Source organism: Lepisosteus platostomus, chromosome 6 (genome assembly GCF_059453375.1).
Source record: "Lepisosteus platostomus isolate fLepPlt1 chromosome 6, fLepPlt1.hap1, whole genome shotgun sequence".
NCBI classification, from domain to species: Eukaryota; Metazoa; Chordata; class Actinopteri; order Semionotiformes; family Lepisosteidae; genus Lepisosteus; species Lepisosteus platostomus.
The window spans coordinates 37,453,264-37,472,564 of NC_142616.1; the positions used below are offsets into that span (position 1 = coordinate 37,453,264).

Consider the following 19,301-nt stretch of genomic DNA (forward strand, 5'->3'; position numbering starts at 1 on the left):
TCACTTTTTCTTCATAAACACAGCGTGATTGCTCTTTGAAAATGCTTTTCCTTTATTTTTAAAGTAGGCTCAGATTTCAACTATAGATCGTATTATTATAAACTTTCTTGGAAAAATGTATTTTATGTAAACCATGTTTGCTATTAATTCATTTAGGGCTAAAATACGTTCATTGTCTTCTAATCGAGTCGAGTTGACATTGGAAGCCTGCCACACCCGGACCGTTAACGCATTAGCACGTCAAAGCCCATTGAGCCAGTATTGGCTTTAGTATCCCCCCCTTCTCCCCTCAATTCAATTCAATTCAAGGTGTTTTATTTACATGACAGATGGGTACAAGCAGTGTTGGGTACTGTATGTATATTGTAACGCTTACGGCAGACAGGCACTGTGTAGGAGCCGACGCACCAGAGCAGCGCCTGCAATTTTTATATTTATAACTTAGTTTTTAAAATTAGTCAAGCAATACGAAGCATCTCCTTTTACTTAGTGCCTGAGCATACTGCAACGCGTGTGAAGCCCATAAACGATATTAATTTTGGAACTTAAACATACAGTATATGGCTGGTCTCGGTACTTTAAAGAAAACATACACACCAGTATTCCATTTCTCCCTAAACATTTTAAGCATCGAAGTCTTTAACTAACGCGATACCGGAGTCAACAAGCATACTTTTAGAATTTGATTAAAAGGGAATATAATATGGAATCGCGTATCTACAGAATTTAAAGACCAGACAATCGCAAACTCGTTTTCAATAAAATTATTTTATTCATTCAGCAGTTTGTGAGAGGGACATCCAGCAGGGAGAGACACACACACCGGTTTTCATTGACAACATTGTTTTTTTTTCAATTCCTCTTGTCTAACAGGAATGTTTTGTTTGTGGACAGACTGTTAGACAAGAGGAAAAGACTGCCTCCTCCTACGAAGCATTTCGTTGATCCGATCACGAATTCTTTTCCAGTCGTACGCAGCAAGGGTTGAGAATCTCCGATTCACCATCGTACTAATGGTTTCCCGGAGATTGGGTTAAAAAAAAACAAAAAACATACTAACAACTGTGCCATCCTACTCCTTAGTTAATACATTTTATTATTCATAAACAGTTAACATTGTTAGCAAAATATTTTGAATTATATTTAACCCTATTTTTTCTTTAGTTTTGTATTTAACTTATTATATGATAGTCAGACTTAATGTATATTTGAACAATGAAAATATATTTTTACAAGATTTTACATTAAGCACTTAAAATTAATATGGTTAATAATAGTAAACTGTAACATGCTGTAACAAGATCGGTTACAAGAAGAAAATGCTTTCAGAGAAAATGTTTCAACCAAACTTATTCCCACACACCCCGCCCCCACTACCATTAGAATATACACAAACATTTTAGCGTTTCATTCTGAGCAGAAGACTCTCACACCTGAAGAGTGCTGGCTGTGACGAATTAAACCGGTTTTACAGGTTTCAATCACAGACCATGTGACATGGGACTCAGTAAACTACAGTAACACCGTATTTGATAACGCTTTAAAAACGCTATAAAATAATGTGACTTGGCACAGAACAAGTTTACAACACAGTACAAAGGTAAATGCTGACCATGACTTTAGAAGCATAAATTGCCTTACACTCAATTTAAACACAAGCTGTCTTTAGCCCTCTAAGCTGGTTCATACAGAAATGTAGAGATCTAGGCTCAGAACACACAGCTTCATTAGCGAATACATATGCAGGACAACTGGAGAAGACGTTTTACAGAGGATGGATTTTTAGAAACATCCCATCAGACATCCCATCATATTCACAACGTGAAATCTAGAAAATAATATTACGTAACCAAAATCCGCAATATGGAAACAGAACCTGTGTAATTGTTGATAGATGATGTACTCGTAACATTTTTTCAAGACGAACTACAACATTTAAAAAATGACTTGTATGTACTTGATATCTCTAATCAATCCACGGGTCCCAGCACAAAACGAAAGTAAAACGCATACCGTTTCTCGCTTCTTATTGCTCAAAAGTAATTTGACCGTATGAAATGCATAATATAAACCTAGAAACATATACGTGAGCAGTACTTAAGCACTGTAGTATCGGTGTTAAGACATACCTCTCAAATACTGTAAATCAAGTTAAAAATATCTCAAGACCGATTCTGGTCGTAATGAAACCATGCAAGGGAGTTTTTATGTCCGTTGCAGTTCTTTTGCAACATGAATATAATTATATCGTTATTAATTTCTTGAGATACGCGATTCCATATTATATTCCCTTTTAATCAAATTCTAAAAGTATGCTTGTTGACTCCGGTATCACGTTAGTTAAAGACTTCGAAGCTTACAATGTTTAGGGAGAAATGGAATACCGGTGTGTATTTTTTTCTTTAAAGTACCGAGACCAGCCATATACTGTATGTTTATGTTAAGATTTCCCTTCAGTGGTAAAATTAGATATGAATATTCAATACTTAAACGGGCACAGTTAAGACATTAAATATACATGTACATATTGTATACAGTACAGTTTGCATACGGTAATATGTTTATGTTACGCGATTAAAAAATAAATAAATAAAACTGGAAGGTCCAGCACCACCATTATGTTTATATGGTTGTTTTTGTTGGTTGGTTGTTATTATGGTTATTAATAATTCGATCTATAGTTGTAATCTGAGCCTAAATAAAAAGAAAAAGCAAGTGATTAGGTTTATGAGCAATCTAATTACTTATTCGTTTAAAACGCTATATAAAATAAAGTTTATTATTAATTTGCTGGACAGAGCGGTGAACATTATTATGCATAAGACAAAGATAACGATCCTGATCAGTTTAGAAATCTGTGTACGCTGTAAGGTTTTTACTTCTTAAACTTTTAAAATACACGTTTTGAATGGAAAGAATCCTCTTCCTGGTATAGCACGCCAGCACGTCTTTTTTCTCCAATCAGAGGGGTGTCAGATGGTGTCAGCCAATCACCATTCTGCGTTGGGTAGCAACGGGTGACTGTTCTCAGGCGGAAGATGTAAACAGCTTAATGTTCGTGTTAAATATTTTTTTTTAATTAAAATTCATTCTATACAGCAATCGCATATTTGGGTACCGTTTCATAAAACTTTCATGCTTAAAATGTTTAGGGAGAAATGGAAGACTGGTGTGTATTTTTTCTTTAAACTACCAAGACCAGCCATACACAGTACAGTTTACATACATACAGTAATGTTTTAAATTAATATCGTTTATGACCTTCAGATGCGTTATGCTCCTCTTCTTTTTATGCTCAGCTACTAAAATTTCCCTTTAGTGGTAAAATCCATATAAATATTCAAAACTAAGCGGATTAAAATGTGCACAGTAAAGACATTAAATGATTCAATCTTTGCACTACCAACCAATGCACCACGAGTGCCCCTGTCGGTCATTTTGGCCAGCCAATCACTTGCCCTGCGGTATGCTCCGGTGCCCCGCGGTGGCTTGTGGGTAGGTTACCGTACCGCGGGTTTTTACCGCGCATTTTGAATGGCTGCATCTGTAGCTGTTTGCCACTAGCAACCAAACAAGCCTGATGGGCTGAGTGATCCCCTTCTTATTTGTAATCTTACTGAACTTCCTATGGTTAAACACAGAGATACTGACAGTACCTCATAATGGAGACCTCTTCTTCCCATTCCACATTAAAATGAGTTGGACTGTAGCATTAAGCATTAAGTTCCTTTAAATGAATTTCTTGTTCTTTGTTTTGATTGTGATGTTTAAAAACATACATAAAATAAGTACAGTAAATTTTAAACAAACTTTAAGGATTAGGTACAAATCTCAAAACCTGTCAGTAGCAAATTTCAACCTGGGCCATTTTCAGGCACTGAGAACATTAACTTTAGGAGAGAAGCATTTTGATGAAGTTATACACTTGTATGGAAAAAGAGTGACCGGTTTATTTAAAATTCAATGATAATTCATGAGTAAAGACTATTAATATATAGCTTACCCTAGTTTAACATTAGGTTGTGTGAAAGTATACTTTCAAGTACCTTTCCTCTGTTACTTACAGGATGCTTTTATTCTGGCTGCTCAATGAAGCAAAAGTATAGCATATGAAAAAAAGAAGATTTAGAGTAGGGAAACCAAGGCATAACTAGGACCAGCTGGGATCCTTTGTCACAAGATGCACACTATTAATCCAGCATACAAAATACTCAGATAAATACTGTACCAATACTGTATACATTCTGTATTTTTATGTATTGAAATAAGATATATTTTCCAGACAAAAAATGCATTGTTTGGAAAGGTCAGTATTTAAACTTGAGTTTATCAATAAAACAATTTTGGCCTATTTTTTTTCTTTTCAACAGTTGTACAGCTCTTTGGACTTTGGACGAAAGTGGCAACTGGTTCATGAGCATGTGACTCCAAACAGATTTTACTGGTGAGTCTGAAACATTGCATTTTTGTTGTATTGTATAGAGTTGGTGGTCCTATTTTCATTCTTTCCTTATTTTAACAGATCTTTTGAACTGTTTACTTGCTTTTTCAAATTCAAATGTTCTCTGAGTGTTTATACAGGAAATCAAAATACCAACCATTTTCAGTATACCTGTCATGGGGAGTGTCATAGCACGTGTAAACCAAGTATATGACTTGAATAATGTTTTTTTTCTTCACTCACGGGGTTACAAAAAGTATTAGTGTCAAGGAAAAAATGTCATTGTAAAAACATCAGAGTTCCAAAATTTACAGTTATAGTCAGTGCCTCTGTAGCATTGCTTAGTACATTACAGAGAATATTTCTGAGAAATACTGCATGCTGGCTTTTTGTTTGCCTTTTAAATTGCTCCCCACATTTTCTAGAAGATGTAAGTGTTGTGTCACCTATTTTTTTTCATGAGTCGCATTTTTAGCTCAGTGTTTTCCATTTTGTATTTATAGTTAAGGTGTTTATTACAGTACCTGCATGCAAAACTGAGCACTTGTTCACATTAAACACATTGCCAGATGTTTGCAAAGTCTTGAGATTAATTAAATCCTTCTGAATTTCATTTATTCCATACAGTTTGCTAATAATCCTAATTTGGTATCATGTGAAAACATTATGAGTTTATTACCAATTCTAGAATCTACATAATGCTTAGAAATTAAGAGCAATGGTACTACTACAAATTTCTGATATTCCACTAATTACTGTACATCACTCTAATTTGAGCATTCACCCTTTATTTTGTATTTTATAACCAATTCTCAATCCAATCATGTGGAAAAACATTTATAAAAGAACTTTAGCAAAAGCCTTTTGAAAATCTACCGTAACACATGCCCTGTGTATACAGTATACATCCTGTGTGTGTGGAAACATACTGAACTTTTAACCCATGGATTTCCACCCAACACTGCTGTGTAACTGTAGTAAGCGTTTTTCCACAGAATGATTAAACAGAGATTGGTAAATAATCACAATGATCTTTGAAAAGCTTCTGTGATGGAAACCACATTCCTGACTGGACGCTACAGCTGAGTGTCCCTGGGATGCTTCCGCAGGAAGAAGCCATTTTGACTCTTGTGTGAATCAAGAATAGTGAGTCAAATGGAGATTGAGAGCCCAACACCTAGAACAGGTGTAGACTGGGATGATTAGACTCAGTTGGTAAATAAACGAGATGGAACAGAGCAGAATTTATCTTTGAGGAAAAGACTGGTGGAATTAAAGACAAAGAAAAGGTATGTGACTGAAAGAGTTCTATTTAAACAGTTATTATTGATTAAATATTTTGTGGTTTGGAAATAGTCCAGCCTCATTTCTACTTTGGGAAATATTTAGTAAAAGTGTACTTACTGTAGTTAGAACAATATGGAGTTCGATTTTTTTTCCGTTTTGAAAGGAAGGGGATTTGTCAGTTTGTTGAAAGGAAACAGATTGACTCCTGGACTAACGAACACTTTATTCATTGGCCATCTGACACTTTATTGTAGTGTAGATGCATTGATGATTTCCTGAGGTGCTTCTGAGATTTTTTGTGCGAGGCTTGAGTGTATGATTTGTATGTGCAGATCATTTAACCAGCCATTTGAGCATGGCTATCATTAAATATCTAGTTTTTTCAGTATGCCTAGGAAAGAAAGAAATAATCTTCCTCAGTTATTTTAGGTATGACTGCCTTCCATTTTCATTAATTACCTCCAGTCTTGTTTAGTTTCTGAAACACTGTACTTCAACAGTATTCTGTAGACATAGCTCTGGTTAGTGTTCTACATTATTCATACAAGAAAGTTATTGAGAAAAAAATTAAAGATTTATGATATGCATTTGGGGTCCAAATGAAAAGAGAGTAGCAGTGTACAAGACAAATCAATAAAAATGGATTAAGCTGTTCGGTGTAACTCAGCTCTGCATAGCAAGTGTGTTTCTAATTGACAATACAATAAATGTGTTTGCCAGTGTACTCTGGTCATATGCTTTTCATATGCTAAAGGAATTCATGGTGCTTTTCCAGGGTCCCCAGGGCCATCGATCCCTCAAGCTTCTATTACAGTTGTTGACAGCTTTCCTGGTGAGAGGTTAAGTCTTTATCAGGCTGTAATGTCAAGCTGTTGTATATGATGTGGCAATATGATTCAGTGCTCCATGTCTGAGTGTATCAATCCCTAGTTTAGTTTTGAGTCCCCAGAGCTAGAACAGCAGACACTGGATCTGAAACCTCCAACAAGTCTTTTACTTTTTATTATAGTTTAGCAGAAATCCAAAGTCATCTTGTTTGTCAGAATCGGATTGTATTTTTAATTGTCCCACCTATTTCATGGTTTCATGGTTTACATAAAACTATTTTTACTGAGGAAGTCTCCTGATATGATATAGAATACTTCTTACATGAAGGGGATACATATGAGGCACTGGTTATTTTATTTTTAAGGAAAGTCTTGTAGTGAACTCTTAAATCACATTAAATCTCAAACTTTACAATACACAAGCAAGACATTTAGAATATTGTGTTTAGTTCTGGTAACCATATCGCTAAAACAAATTACAGTGTGAGAGTTCAAAGATGAGCAATAACATGGTCCATGGTGTAGCTGCAACGCTTATTAATAAGACACAGAATTAAGTGTTGTGGTCCCAGCCTCAGAAGAATGTGCTGGAATGTAGGGGAGATGAGGTTGTCTTTTTAAGCACCATCGTCCAGGACAATGACACCAACCAGTATTAGCACTTCCCACTATGGATGTCCACCCCAGGCGCTAGGATGTCTGGCAGAGAGCCATAGGCATACTGTATCTATGCATGCTGGTCTTCAGGTCACAGGTTGTGGCCAAGCATCCAAAAGATGACAAACCAACCAGGCAATTTTAGGGCATATAGACCCACTCCATTTGGTGACTTCTTAACAATCACCCACTGTCTTTTCTCAACTTAAAAAGCGGTGCACATGTCTTCTAACTTTGCTTCTCTCTGTTGAACCAAGTTGGCTGGCTGATAACATAACCAAATTACTGCCACAAGTGCTGTCTAAGCTTTGGGTCTTAAACTGCCTTCTGAATTCTGAACTGAAAAGGTCTAGTCTACAACTGGGACCTCATGACCAGCTAGCTACCATCACGTACTGTATATACCTGATTAGCAGAGCAATATGGTTGGACTTTCATCGACACGCCTGAATATCAGACTTTGTCCTAGTTCAACTGAGTGCTAACTAGTGATTTAATGTACACATTTTATGTATTGATACATTTATTCCATGTATTGTGAATCTGTGTGAAGACCGCTTGTTGTATGTTGACTAATTCCTTATAGCTAAACTATAAGGTAAACTCACACATTATAGAGTAATAATTAAAAATGTGCCAGTAAATTTACACAACTCCTACACTGAAGATTATCATATACAAATGAAGAATTAAATCCTTTCAGTCTAGAACTGTTTGAGAGGAGATGTGGTCCAACAGCTATAGATAGAGGCAATAGGGACTATTTTAGAGTTAGAAAACAAGAACAAGGGGACATAATGGAAAATGTCATATGACTAGTGCCTTAAGCTTGGGCTCCTTCAAGAAGTGACTGATGAAATAAAATTTTAGATTAATTTAACTACAACCTATGTGGCCTCCTCTCATTTGCATCCTTAGATTAGATTAAATAAAAGAAAACACCATTAAATTAATTTTTGTTCCATTTAGAATTGCATTTTGATAAAAAGCAAAGAAAAATTTGTTGTACTTTCTTCACCATTCAAGTGGTTAAGAAACTGTCCAACACAGATTTTGCTAGCCATCTGCTGATTGAACAGTATGAGAAAGCTATAAGCGGTGTTCCGATCTGTGGCCATACAGTACGTAGGACAAAAGTATTTTCCACTTCCAAAATGATTAATAGATGTATGATACAAAATGATTTGCCATGCTGTGGTTTAAATCCATAAATATCTAGTGTATGTATTACATTCAATAAGGATTAATTTACATTGTTTTTACATCTGTTGGATCAATCATCAATACAGTTCTAAACTGAAGCAGACCAAACTACATTAAATGGTATTTTTTCTGTGACTTGTACATCTCTCACCTGTATATTTCCCCTATGATTGGGTGCTTTAGGACAATTTTCAAGCCATTACTTTAAATAGGTACTTTCAATATTCAGTAACTTTCCCTCAAATAAAAAATTATAGTTATCTAAAGGTTAATATTAATAATGATGAAAACTGAACAGAAGTGAAATTAATAGATTGTTTAAATGATATTTATCAAAAATGAATTTGCTTGAGTTGTTTTTTTTTCCAGTAGCTTACTGATCTGAGGATCTCACCAAGCTATTTCTTGTAGAAAGCCAGGGTATCAGCTTCAAAAACATTGTAATTGAGTGTAAAGTGGATTCATATTCTTGGTGTAAATACTCAGAAACCTTTGTAAAGAAGTGCCTCTTTTAAAAGGGTTTTAAATGCACTTCTACTTATTTCCACTTTTGTACTCATCTTTATGTTTCACTGTTTTGAAGCAGTCTATGCTAAAGACAAAACAGTCTTCAAAGAGAACACTCCACTCTTTCAACACTTACTGTACTCTGAAAACCCAATTAAGTCTAGAATGAAAGGCCATACAGTATTTGCTGTGTATAATGGCTGTATTAAAAATGGCTACAAGCAGACCCTTACACAATACCCATCTACTGATCCCCAACTAATGATCTTTGTAGAGGTGTTTATTAGCTTTAGAATGATTAATTCCCTGCAATGATATACTGTATATTCGATTTTAGCAAAAAAATACTGTTTAGATGCCTTATGGTAGCCCACAAGTTTAAAGATTAAGGTAACAGTTTAAACATCTTATCAGAGTATATTTACCATCAACTCATATATAATTCTCTCTCTCCAAATATTGCTTATTTAAAGACACAAAAAGGCAGAATAAGAAATCTTTGTCAGTTCTCTATCATGAAGTGTTGCAACTAGATGAAACCTGGTTAATATGCATACGTGTAATGTACAATATTTTTCTCGTGTGTATGTAATAAAATACAGATATATTCAAATTTAAATATCCATTCACTATGAAAACGAATACTGTACAAAAAGTCATTCAAATAAAAATAATTTTACATTACCTAGATATTTGGTAGGTTATTGACAGTTATGTAAGCAACAGGGAGATTCATATTCCCTTTTACTTTATGAATATGTTTGAATAAGGGTTCAATTAGACTTTGACTTAGAAAAAAATGTCTCTTTCTTGGCAGTACTACAAGTGATATACTCCTATTTAGTTTTTTTTTAAATAATATTGTCTATTTAACATTTGGTGTTGTCACAATCGCTACTCATCCTCTTAAGGGCGCTCCAGCCCTTCCTTGTTCTACTTCATTCCCCACACCTGTCCCTTATTCCAGCCCCTCTTTAGTTCCACCTTAAAAGCCAGATGTAGACATTACTTGAGGTTCCTCATTGAATCCCGTTTCGGGGTCCTGCTGCGTCTTGCTCTGTTATGGTTTTAACTTTCTGTTCCTGATTCCCCCCGTCGGTTCCGACCCGGTTCCTGTTCCTTATCCCCCCGGATGGATCGCCTGGCCATGGACTTTTGCCTCTGTTCTTGATTACCCGTTTTGATTTTCTATATGGATTGTTTGCCGCGGACTCACTTCCCCTGGACACCTGCACTCCTTGGACACACCCCCTGTCTCCATACCCTTCTCCTGCATGATTTTCTCCCTACTGTGTCCTCACCAACCGGATCGTGTCGTCTGCATAGAGCCCGGAAAGAACTGTTTGTGACAGGTTTCTTTAATAATTACCTAAACATGCTGGTTACATGCTGATTCGATGGGTTTCCTTTATATTATTTGCTTTACTGTAGAGTTCTTCGGGGACAACTGTGCAATATCACTATCTTTCAGCACAGATCTTTGCAGGCTCCCCACAGTCCAGCATGGATTCGAAAGTCTGCTGCAAGAGAGACCTTACAGTTTCTTCATTCAATTTATGATGATTATTTTTGTTTTATACTGTTATGATACTGCTATCTACAAGCTCTTGAATCACCATAGGAAAATAAATCTAATTTGTTTCTCAGCTGTACAGTACTGATAAAAAAAATGTTTCACTGAACTTGCAAATGACAGACAGCCAGTGCAGCAATCCCTTTGATATAACAATAAAATCAGGCTTGTTCTAACATAATATCATTACTAATAACTATATTGTATTTAATTATTCCTAATGAAAAAGAAAAACACCTGTTCTACTTTCTATCACTGGGATAGAAGGAATCAATTGTTTGGCTGAATCTTGTTTCTGCTGGAATGGAGTTTGTTGCTGCACATATAAGAGTACCATCATGGAGCCTGCATCCGCTAGTAAACGGGAGTTAGTGGTGTATCAATTATTAGAGAAGGGTATTAGAGCTCTGTTTTTCATTCCATTGCAAACCTGAATGACTTAGAGTAATTTAACTAATCAAGTTCATTATTACCTCTGACCTTTGCAAGAGCCCAGCTCTCAAGAATTAGGGTTGCCTAACTCTCTATTAGAAGTGTACACAGTTGAATGTGAAAGAGCAACAGGGAGTCTTGAATGGTACAGTCTGTTGCCTGTTTGGTGCCCAGGCTCAGAGCACTCGGTGAAGTGGACAGGTGCTTGGGTGAAACCCGTTATAATGGTCCATGCAATCATACAGCATGTAATGATTTTACTTGCACTTTTAGTGGCAAAATCATTAAAAATTGCAAAATATCAGCAGCAGTCTTCTCAGGACTCCTACTACGGCAAGATGCAATGGTTTCAAGGAACCATTTAACCAAATGATAGTTTTATTTCTACATGTTTGGGTACATGCAGTAGCTAATGTAGAATTCAAAGTAATGCTCAAATTTATTTTGTACTAGTAACCCCTCATTTAGAATACTGTGTTCAGTTTATCACTGATATCTGTCACGACCACCAGCCAGCAGAGATCAACGCGTAAGCGAGCTAATCAGTACCAGCAGTGGATTACTATTAACAAGCGCCGCCACACGAGTTAACACACCTGCAATTGCTCTACCGTGCGGCACACCGGGTTATTTATACTATTCTAATCTACTTCCCGTTGTTCGGCATTGAGTTCTCTTCTTGTTGCTCTGCCTAGCGTTTCTTACCCTTTTGCCTTCCTGGAATTCTGTCTACCCTTTTGCCTTCGGACTTCAGATCTCGTCTCGCCCCTTGGATTGTTTGCTATCTGTGCCTATTTCGGATTTGACCCTGCAGCTCTCTTTTCGACCACGATTCTGTCTCACATTTTGGATTGTTCGCCACCAGTGCCTTTACCGGATCTCGACCTACCTTCACCTTCGGACTACGACTCAGCTCCTGGTTTTGCTCTGTACGCTTACTTACCTGCCTACGACTCCTGCATCTGCATCGGATCCTTTTCACCTCTACAGAGCAGCGTTACAGAATACCGAGCCTGATTATGGATCCCGAAAACGCACAGACCCTTCATTCCCTTCTCCCGCAGCATTCCCAAACCATCGCCCAGCTTCAATCTTCTCTCCAACTGCTCACTAACCAGGTCGCCTGGCTTTTTTCTTCCCCTGTTTCGCCGGCTCCCGCATCGATTCCTGTAACGCCTTTTTTGCAAACACCTGCTCCAACCCCCGCGGCCCCGCCCACCACTCCCTCAACTTTACCATTTGTCCTCCCAGAGAAGTATGATGGCAATTGCTTGAGGGAGTGGTGGGCGGGGCCGCGGGGGTTGGAGCAGGTGTTTGCAAAAAAGGCGTTTTACAGGAATCGGTGCGGGAGCCGGCGAAACAGGGGAAGAAAAAAGCCAGGCGACCTGGTTAGTGAGCAGCCTGAGCGTTTTTCTACTTCTCGGGAGCAGATCGGATTCGCCCTTTCCTTCCTCACAGGCAAAACATTGGATTGGGCAGCAGTATTGCTTGCTAGAGGAGATCAGCTATTCTCTGACTTTCAGCTTTTTGCTGACCGTCTCCAGGCGCGTTTTTCTCCAAGCAACCCGGATTTGACTTGCCTTCGGCTTTCCTCTCTTCACAGACCACTGCAAGATTATGTGGCTGAATTCCAAGCCCTCGCCACGGAGTCTGCCTGGAACCCTGAAGCTTTGGTTTGCCTCTTCTCTAAGGGTCTCTCGGAGGATCTAAAGGACCACCTGGTGCTCATGCCTTTACCCACCTGGTCTCTAGAGGCGGCTATCGCTCAGGTGGTTGAATTGGACACCCGCATTCGGCTTCAGAGAGCGGAGTGACACCCAGGAAGCAGACCTGTGCGGCCCATGGGTCCTCCCCTCTTGGCACCCACCCTGCCACATGCACCCCTGTCCTTGGAGGAAAAGGAAAGGCGCCGTCAGGAGAGGCTGTGTCTTTACTGCTCTGCGTCGGGTCACCTGCTCGCTACGTGTCCTTCGAGACCCCCACATCCACCTCGAGCTCCCCCACTGCCTACTGTTAGACTCAGTAGTGCTGTTTTTTCACAATCCTCTTCAGGGCCTTTATTCCCAGCTGAGATTTCTTGGATGGACACGCACCTTCCCCTTTTGGTTTTGGTGGATTCAGGGGCAGCTGGGAACTTTGTGGATGCCTCTTTTGCTAAGAAGTGGGATATTCCTCTTGCTCCGCTTTCACCCCCTATCTGCATTCAAACTTTGGATGGGTCACCGATCGCTCCTGGACGCATTTCCTGGCAGACCATTCCCCTATCCCTTACTGTTAGTGCCACTCACGTGGAGGACATTTCACTCCTTCTCCTGGATTCCCCTGCTTACCCTGTGATCCTGGGCCTTCCCTGGCTCAAGAAGCATGATCCCCATATCTCCTGGGCCAAGAATGAGATCATTGCCTGGAGCCATGCCTGTCGTTACAACTGTTGTTGTCCTCCACTCAAGGTTGCTGCTGCAGTAAACCCCTTGGAAGAGCACTCTATTATCTCCCCCCAATATGCGCATCTGAAACAAGCCTTTGACAAACAGAAAGCTCTATCGCTCCCCCCTCACCGCACCTGCGACTGTGCAATAGATTTGCTTCCAGGAACACTCCCACCCAAAGGACGGATCTACCCTCTCACTCAGGCAGAGAATGAAGCCCTGCAGGATTATATCAAGGAGGCCCTGAATTCTGGTTTTATTCGTCCCTCCTCGTCCCCAGCCTGTGCTGGGTTTTTCTTCATAGGGAAGAAGGACGGCTCCTTGAGGCCGTGTATTGACTACAGAGGCCTGAACTCCATTACAGTCAAACATCCCTACCCCTTGCCTTTAATCCCAGCCGCTCTGGAGTCCCTAAGTGGAGCATCCATCTTCTCAAAACTAGATCTACGGGGGGCTTATAATTTAATCAGGATCCGTGAAGGGGATGAGTGGAAGATGGCCTTTATGACCACGCACGGCCACTATGAATATCAGGTTATGCCTTTTGGACTCGCTAATGCCCCGGCAGTCTTCTAATCCTTCATAAATGACATCTTTAGGGACATTATTGGAAAATTTGTTTTGGTATACTTGGACGACATCCTCATTTTTTCCGCCTACCCTCAGGAACATGTCCATCACGTCCAGGAGGTCTTGTCCAGACACATCGACAACCAGCTCTACGCCAAGCCGAGAAATGCATTTTTCATGCTTCTAAGATTCACTTTCTGGGCTACATTATTTCTCCCCTTGGAGTCAAGATGGACTCAGCTAAGGTCGCGGCTATCAATGATTGGCCTGTGCCTCGCAATTTAAAGCAAATCCAACGCTTTCTAGGTTTTGCCAACTTCTACAGGCGATTCATCCGGAACTTTAGCTCCGTTGTAGCGCCCATCACGGCTCTGACCCGCAACCGACCTAGCCGGGGTAAATGGAATCCGGAGGCTAACCAGGCATTCCTGCGCTTGAAACAACTCTTCAGCTCCGCTCCTCTCCTACGGCATCCGGATTCCTCTCGGCCTTTCATTGTTGAAGTTGACGCCTCGGCCCATGGGGTTGGTGCAGTCCTCTCCCAGCGCCTCGAAGAGGATCACCTTCCTCATCCATGTGACCTCTTTTCCAAGAAGCTCTCTCCTGCCGAGGTGAACTACGATGTGGGCAATCATGAACTCCTAGCTATCAAGCTGGCCCTGGAGGAATGGAGTCACTGCCTGGAGGGGGCTTTGTCATTATCACGGACCATAAGAACCTGTCCTATCTGCCAAGCGCCTCAACTCGCATCAGGCCCATTGGTCACTTTTCTTCTCTCGTTTCAATTTTGTTATCACTTACACTCCTGGCTCCAAGAATGGGAGGGCTGATGCACTCTCTCGGCCCCATGACCCCCCAGACCTGGACTACACGCCTGAACCAATCATCTCTTCCAACAGAATTGTGGCAGCGATTCATTGCTCCATTGAAGATCAGGTCAGGCGTGCCCTCAACGGAACTACAGTTCCTCTGTGCTGCCCCCCGGATAAGCTTTTAGTCCCAAACAACTTGCGTTCTGCTGTCTTGCAGTGAGGGCATGATTCCCGGTTTGCTGGCCACCCTGGATGCAGACGCACTCTGGACCTCCTCACCAGGGACTTTTGGTGGCCTTCCATGCGATCTGATGCAGCAGAGTACATCCGGGCTTGCCCGGTCTGTGCCAGGAGCAAGACTCCGTGCTCTAGGAAGGCTGGCCTCCTTTACCCCCTTCCAATTCCACACCGCCCTTGGTCCCACATAGCTGTTGACTTCATTACGGACCTTCCTAACAGTCAGGGTCATATGGTAATCATGGTGGTCTCCGATCGTTTTTCCAAAGCAGCCCATTTTGTCCCCCTCCCAGCATTGCTCACAGCCCAGGAAATGAATTGTCTCGGACAGGGGACCTCAATTTGTCTCTGCCTTTTGGAAGGCTTTCTGTCAAGCTCTAGGGACCCATGTATCTTTGACTTCTGGTTATCATCCTGAGGCCAATGGTCAGGTGGAAAGGACCAACCAAAGCCTCCTGACCTTTTTGAGAGCCTTCACCTCCAGCTCACAGGATGATTGGTCATCACTACTTCCCTGGGCAGAATATGCCCACAATTCTCTTACCTCTTCATCCACAGGTCTCTCTCCCTTCCTTTGTTCATTAGGTTATCAGCCCACTCTCATCCCTGTCACACCTCCAGACACGGCAGTGCCGTCAGTGCAACAATATATGTCCAAACTGCGAAGGACCTGGAGAATGGCGAGGACAGCTCTTATTAAGTCAACCCAGCGCCACGCCAAATACGCCAACCGACACCGCAGACCAGCCCCTCGTTTTCGGAAAGGACAGTTTGTTTGGTTATCTACACGGAACCTACCTCTACATCAGCCTTCCAAAAAGCTTGGGCCTAGGTATATCGGCCCCTTCCGGATTCTCCCGGATCACCCCGGTTACCTTCCGCCTTGCTCTCCCCCCTACCCTCGGAGGATTCTCCCTCCTGAAACCCTTTTACCGCTTGCCCCTTGCGGCTCCCCAACGTAGCCCGCCACCTCCTCGTCGCATTCAGGGACGCCCGGCTTATACGGTCCACAAGATCATCGAATCCAGATGGAACCGCGGTACCCTTCAGTATCTAGTCGACTGGGAGGGTTTTGGCGCCGAGGAGAGATCTTGGGTTCCAGAGAAGGATATTTTGGACCCTACACTAATCAGCGACTTTCACAGGGACTATCCTGATCGGCCGTCTCGGGCGTCGGGAGCCGCCCGTGAAGGGGGGGGTACTGTCACGACCACCAGCCAGCAGAGATCAACGCGTAAGCGAGCTAATCAGTACCAGCAGCGGATTACTATTAACAAGCGCCGCCGCACGAGTTAACACACCTGCAATTGCTCTACCGTGCGGCAAGCTGGGTTATTTATACTATTCTAATCTACTTCCCGTTGCTTGGTATTGAGTTCTCTTCTTGTTGCTCTGCCTAGCGGTTCTTACCCTTTTGCCTTCCTGGAATTCTGTCTACCCTTTTGCCTTCGGACTTCGGATCTCGTCTCGCCCCTTGGATTGTTTGCTATCTGTGCCTATTTCGGATTTGACCCTGCAGCTCTCTTTTGGACCACGATTCTGTCTCACATTTTGGATTGTTCGCCACCAGTGCCTTTACTGGATCTCGACCTACCTTCGCCTTCGGACTACGACTCAGCTCCTGGTTTTGCTCTGTACGCTTACTTACCTGCCTACGACTCCTGCATCTGCATCAGATCCTTTTCACCTCTACAGAGCAGCGTTACAATATCATAAAAATGATACAGCTTTAGAAAGTTTACAAATAGAAAGAACAAGGGAGAGGAAAAAATAGTCACAGAGGATAGTCATACAGACAGAATAAAGAAGCAACATCTCAGTTTACAACTGATATCTGATCCAAGCACATACAATTCTAAGTGGGCATCTAAGGTAAACAATCCATTTAGAACAAGAGGGAATTTTTCTAACACAACTACACCTAAATGTAGCTATCATGAACATGCTTCTTGCCAGCTGATAGAGTCCTAGACTCCTAAAATCGTATCCTGTTAATCCTTGAAGATTAAATTAACTACCATACTGAGTAAAATTACTGTATATCTGTCTAATTAACCTAGTATGATGTTAATTAACCTGATCTTAGAACAAAAACATTTTCAAAAGTGTTAAGAAAAAAAAAAAGAATCCGGCTTCTGCTCCTGGAAAGATTAATAAAGATCATGGCAACTCCAAGGTTAGTTAGAATGTTAAGACATAGCAAAACGTAATAGAAAATGATTTCTGAAATTGTTTCCTTGAAATCTGAGCCCACAATAGTTAAAGATGAGATAACATTTCACTACAGAATTACATTACATAATTACAATTCAATTACATCCAATTACATAATCAGATATAGCACGAAACATTCACCTGCTATGGCCTGTTTGGTCTACACCTAAGGTCCAGAGTTCATCCAGTGTAATACTTGCAAAACAAACCAAGAATCACATGAGAACAATTACAGTACAAACGAGAGGCTATGTACCCCATACTGCCAAATTGGTAGTTAGCAGCTACAGATGCAGCCATTCAAAGTGAGCGGTACAGACACGTACCACAGGTAAGATGACACGGGGTACCGCGGTGCGTGATTGGTTGACCGACAGGGGCACTCGTGGTCCGTTGGTCTGTTGTAGAAAGACTTACTGTAAACGTCTTTACTGTGCCCGTTGTAGATATTGAATTTTACCACTGAAGGGAAATCTTAGTAGCTGAGCATAAAAAGAATAGGAGCATACTGTAACGTGTGTGAAGGCCATAAATGATATTAATTTTGGAACGTAAACATACAGTATATAGCTGGTCTTGGTACTTTAAAGAAAAAAATACACACCAGTATTCCATTTCTCCCTAAACATTGTAAGCTTCGAAGTCTTTAACTAACGTGATACCGGAGTCAACAAGCATACTTTTAGAATTTGATTAAAAGGGAATATAATATGGAATCGCGTATCTAAAGAATTTAATAACGGTATGATTATATCCGTGTACTGCGGCAGGGCTGTGTAGGGCTGTTTCGGCTGCCTGTTCAAGCGAGCTGTCTTGTAGCCTACTGGTCTAGGTGCGTGACTACCAACTGGCAGGTTGTGTGTTCGAATCCAGCTGGTGCTGGACTTTTCATTTTTATTTATTTATTTTTTAATCGCGTAACATAAACATATTACCGTATGCAAACTGTACTGTATACAGTATGTATATGTATATTTAATGTCTTAACTGTGCCCGTTTAAGTATTGAATATTCATATCTAATTTTACCACTGAAGGGAAATCTTAGTAGCTGAGCATAAAAAAATAGGAGCATACTGTAACGCGTGTGAAGGCCATAAACGATATTAATTTTGGAACATAAACATACAGTATATGGCTGGTCTCGGTACTTTAAAGAAAACATACACGAAACATGGTTTCATTATGACCAGAATCGGTCTTGAGATATTTTTAACTTGATTTACAGTATTTGAGAGGTATGTCTTAACACCGATACTACAGTGCTTAAGTACTGCTCACGTATATGTTTCTAGGTTTATATTATGCATTTCATACGGACAAATTACTTTTGAGCAACTAATAAGAAGCGCGAAACGGTATGCGTTTTAGTTTCGTTTTGTGCTGGGACCCGTGGATTGATTAGAGATATCAAGTACATACAAGTCATTCTTTAAATGTTGTAGTTCGTCTTGAAAAAATGTTACGAGTACATCATCTATCAACAATTACACAGGTTATGTTTCCATATTGCGGATTTTGGTTACGTAATATTATTTTCTAGATTTCACGTTGTGAATATGATGGGATGTTTCTAAAAATCCATCCTCTGTAAAACGTCTTCTCTAGTTGTCCTGCATATGTATTCGCTAATGAAGCTGTGTGTTCTGAGCCTGGATCTCTACATTTCTGTATGAACCAGCTTAGAGGGCTAAAGACAGCTTGTGTTTAAATTGAGTGTAAGGCAATTTATGCTTCTAAAGTCATGGTCAGCATTTATTTTTGTACTGTGCTGTAAACTTGTTCTGTGCCAAGTCACATTATTTTATAGCGTTTTTATAGCGTTATCAAATACGGTGTTACTGTAGTTTCCTGACTCCCATGTCACATGGTCTGTGATTGAAACCTGTAAAACCGGTTTAATTCGTCACAGCCAGCACTCTTCAGGTGTGAGGGTCTTCTGCTCAGAATGAAACGCTAAAATGTTTGTGTATATTCTAATGGTAGTGGGGGCAGGGTGTGTGGGAACAGGTTTGGTTGAAATTGCATTGGAGATCTATGTTCTTCACACCTGAAACATTTTCTCTGAAAGCATTTTCTTCGCAGTTTAACCGATCTTGTTACAGCATGTTAC

The 19,301-nt window shown here is 40.4% G+C and overlaps 1 protein-coding gene across 1 annotated transcript in view; it reads left to right on the forward strand.

The window, feature by feature from the left end:
* sorcs3a (sortilin related VPS10 domain containing receptor 3a) overlaps positions 1-19,301 on the forward strand; it is a 290,460-nt gene that overhangs the window by 187,008 nt on the left and 84,151 nt on the right. The window contains exon 5 of the mRNA XM_088635725.1: positions 4,371-4,444. Within this exon, the coding sequence (XP_088491851.1) occupies positions 4,371-4,444 (74 nt within the window). The remainder of the gene's footprint in view (positions 1-4,370; positions 4,445-19,301) is intronic.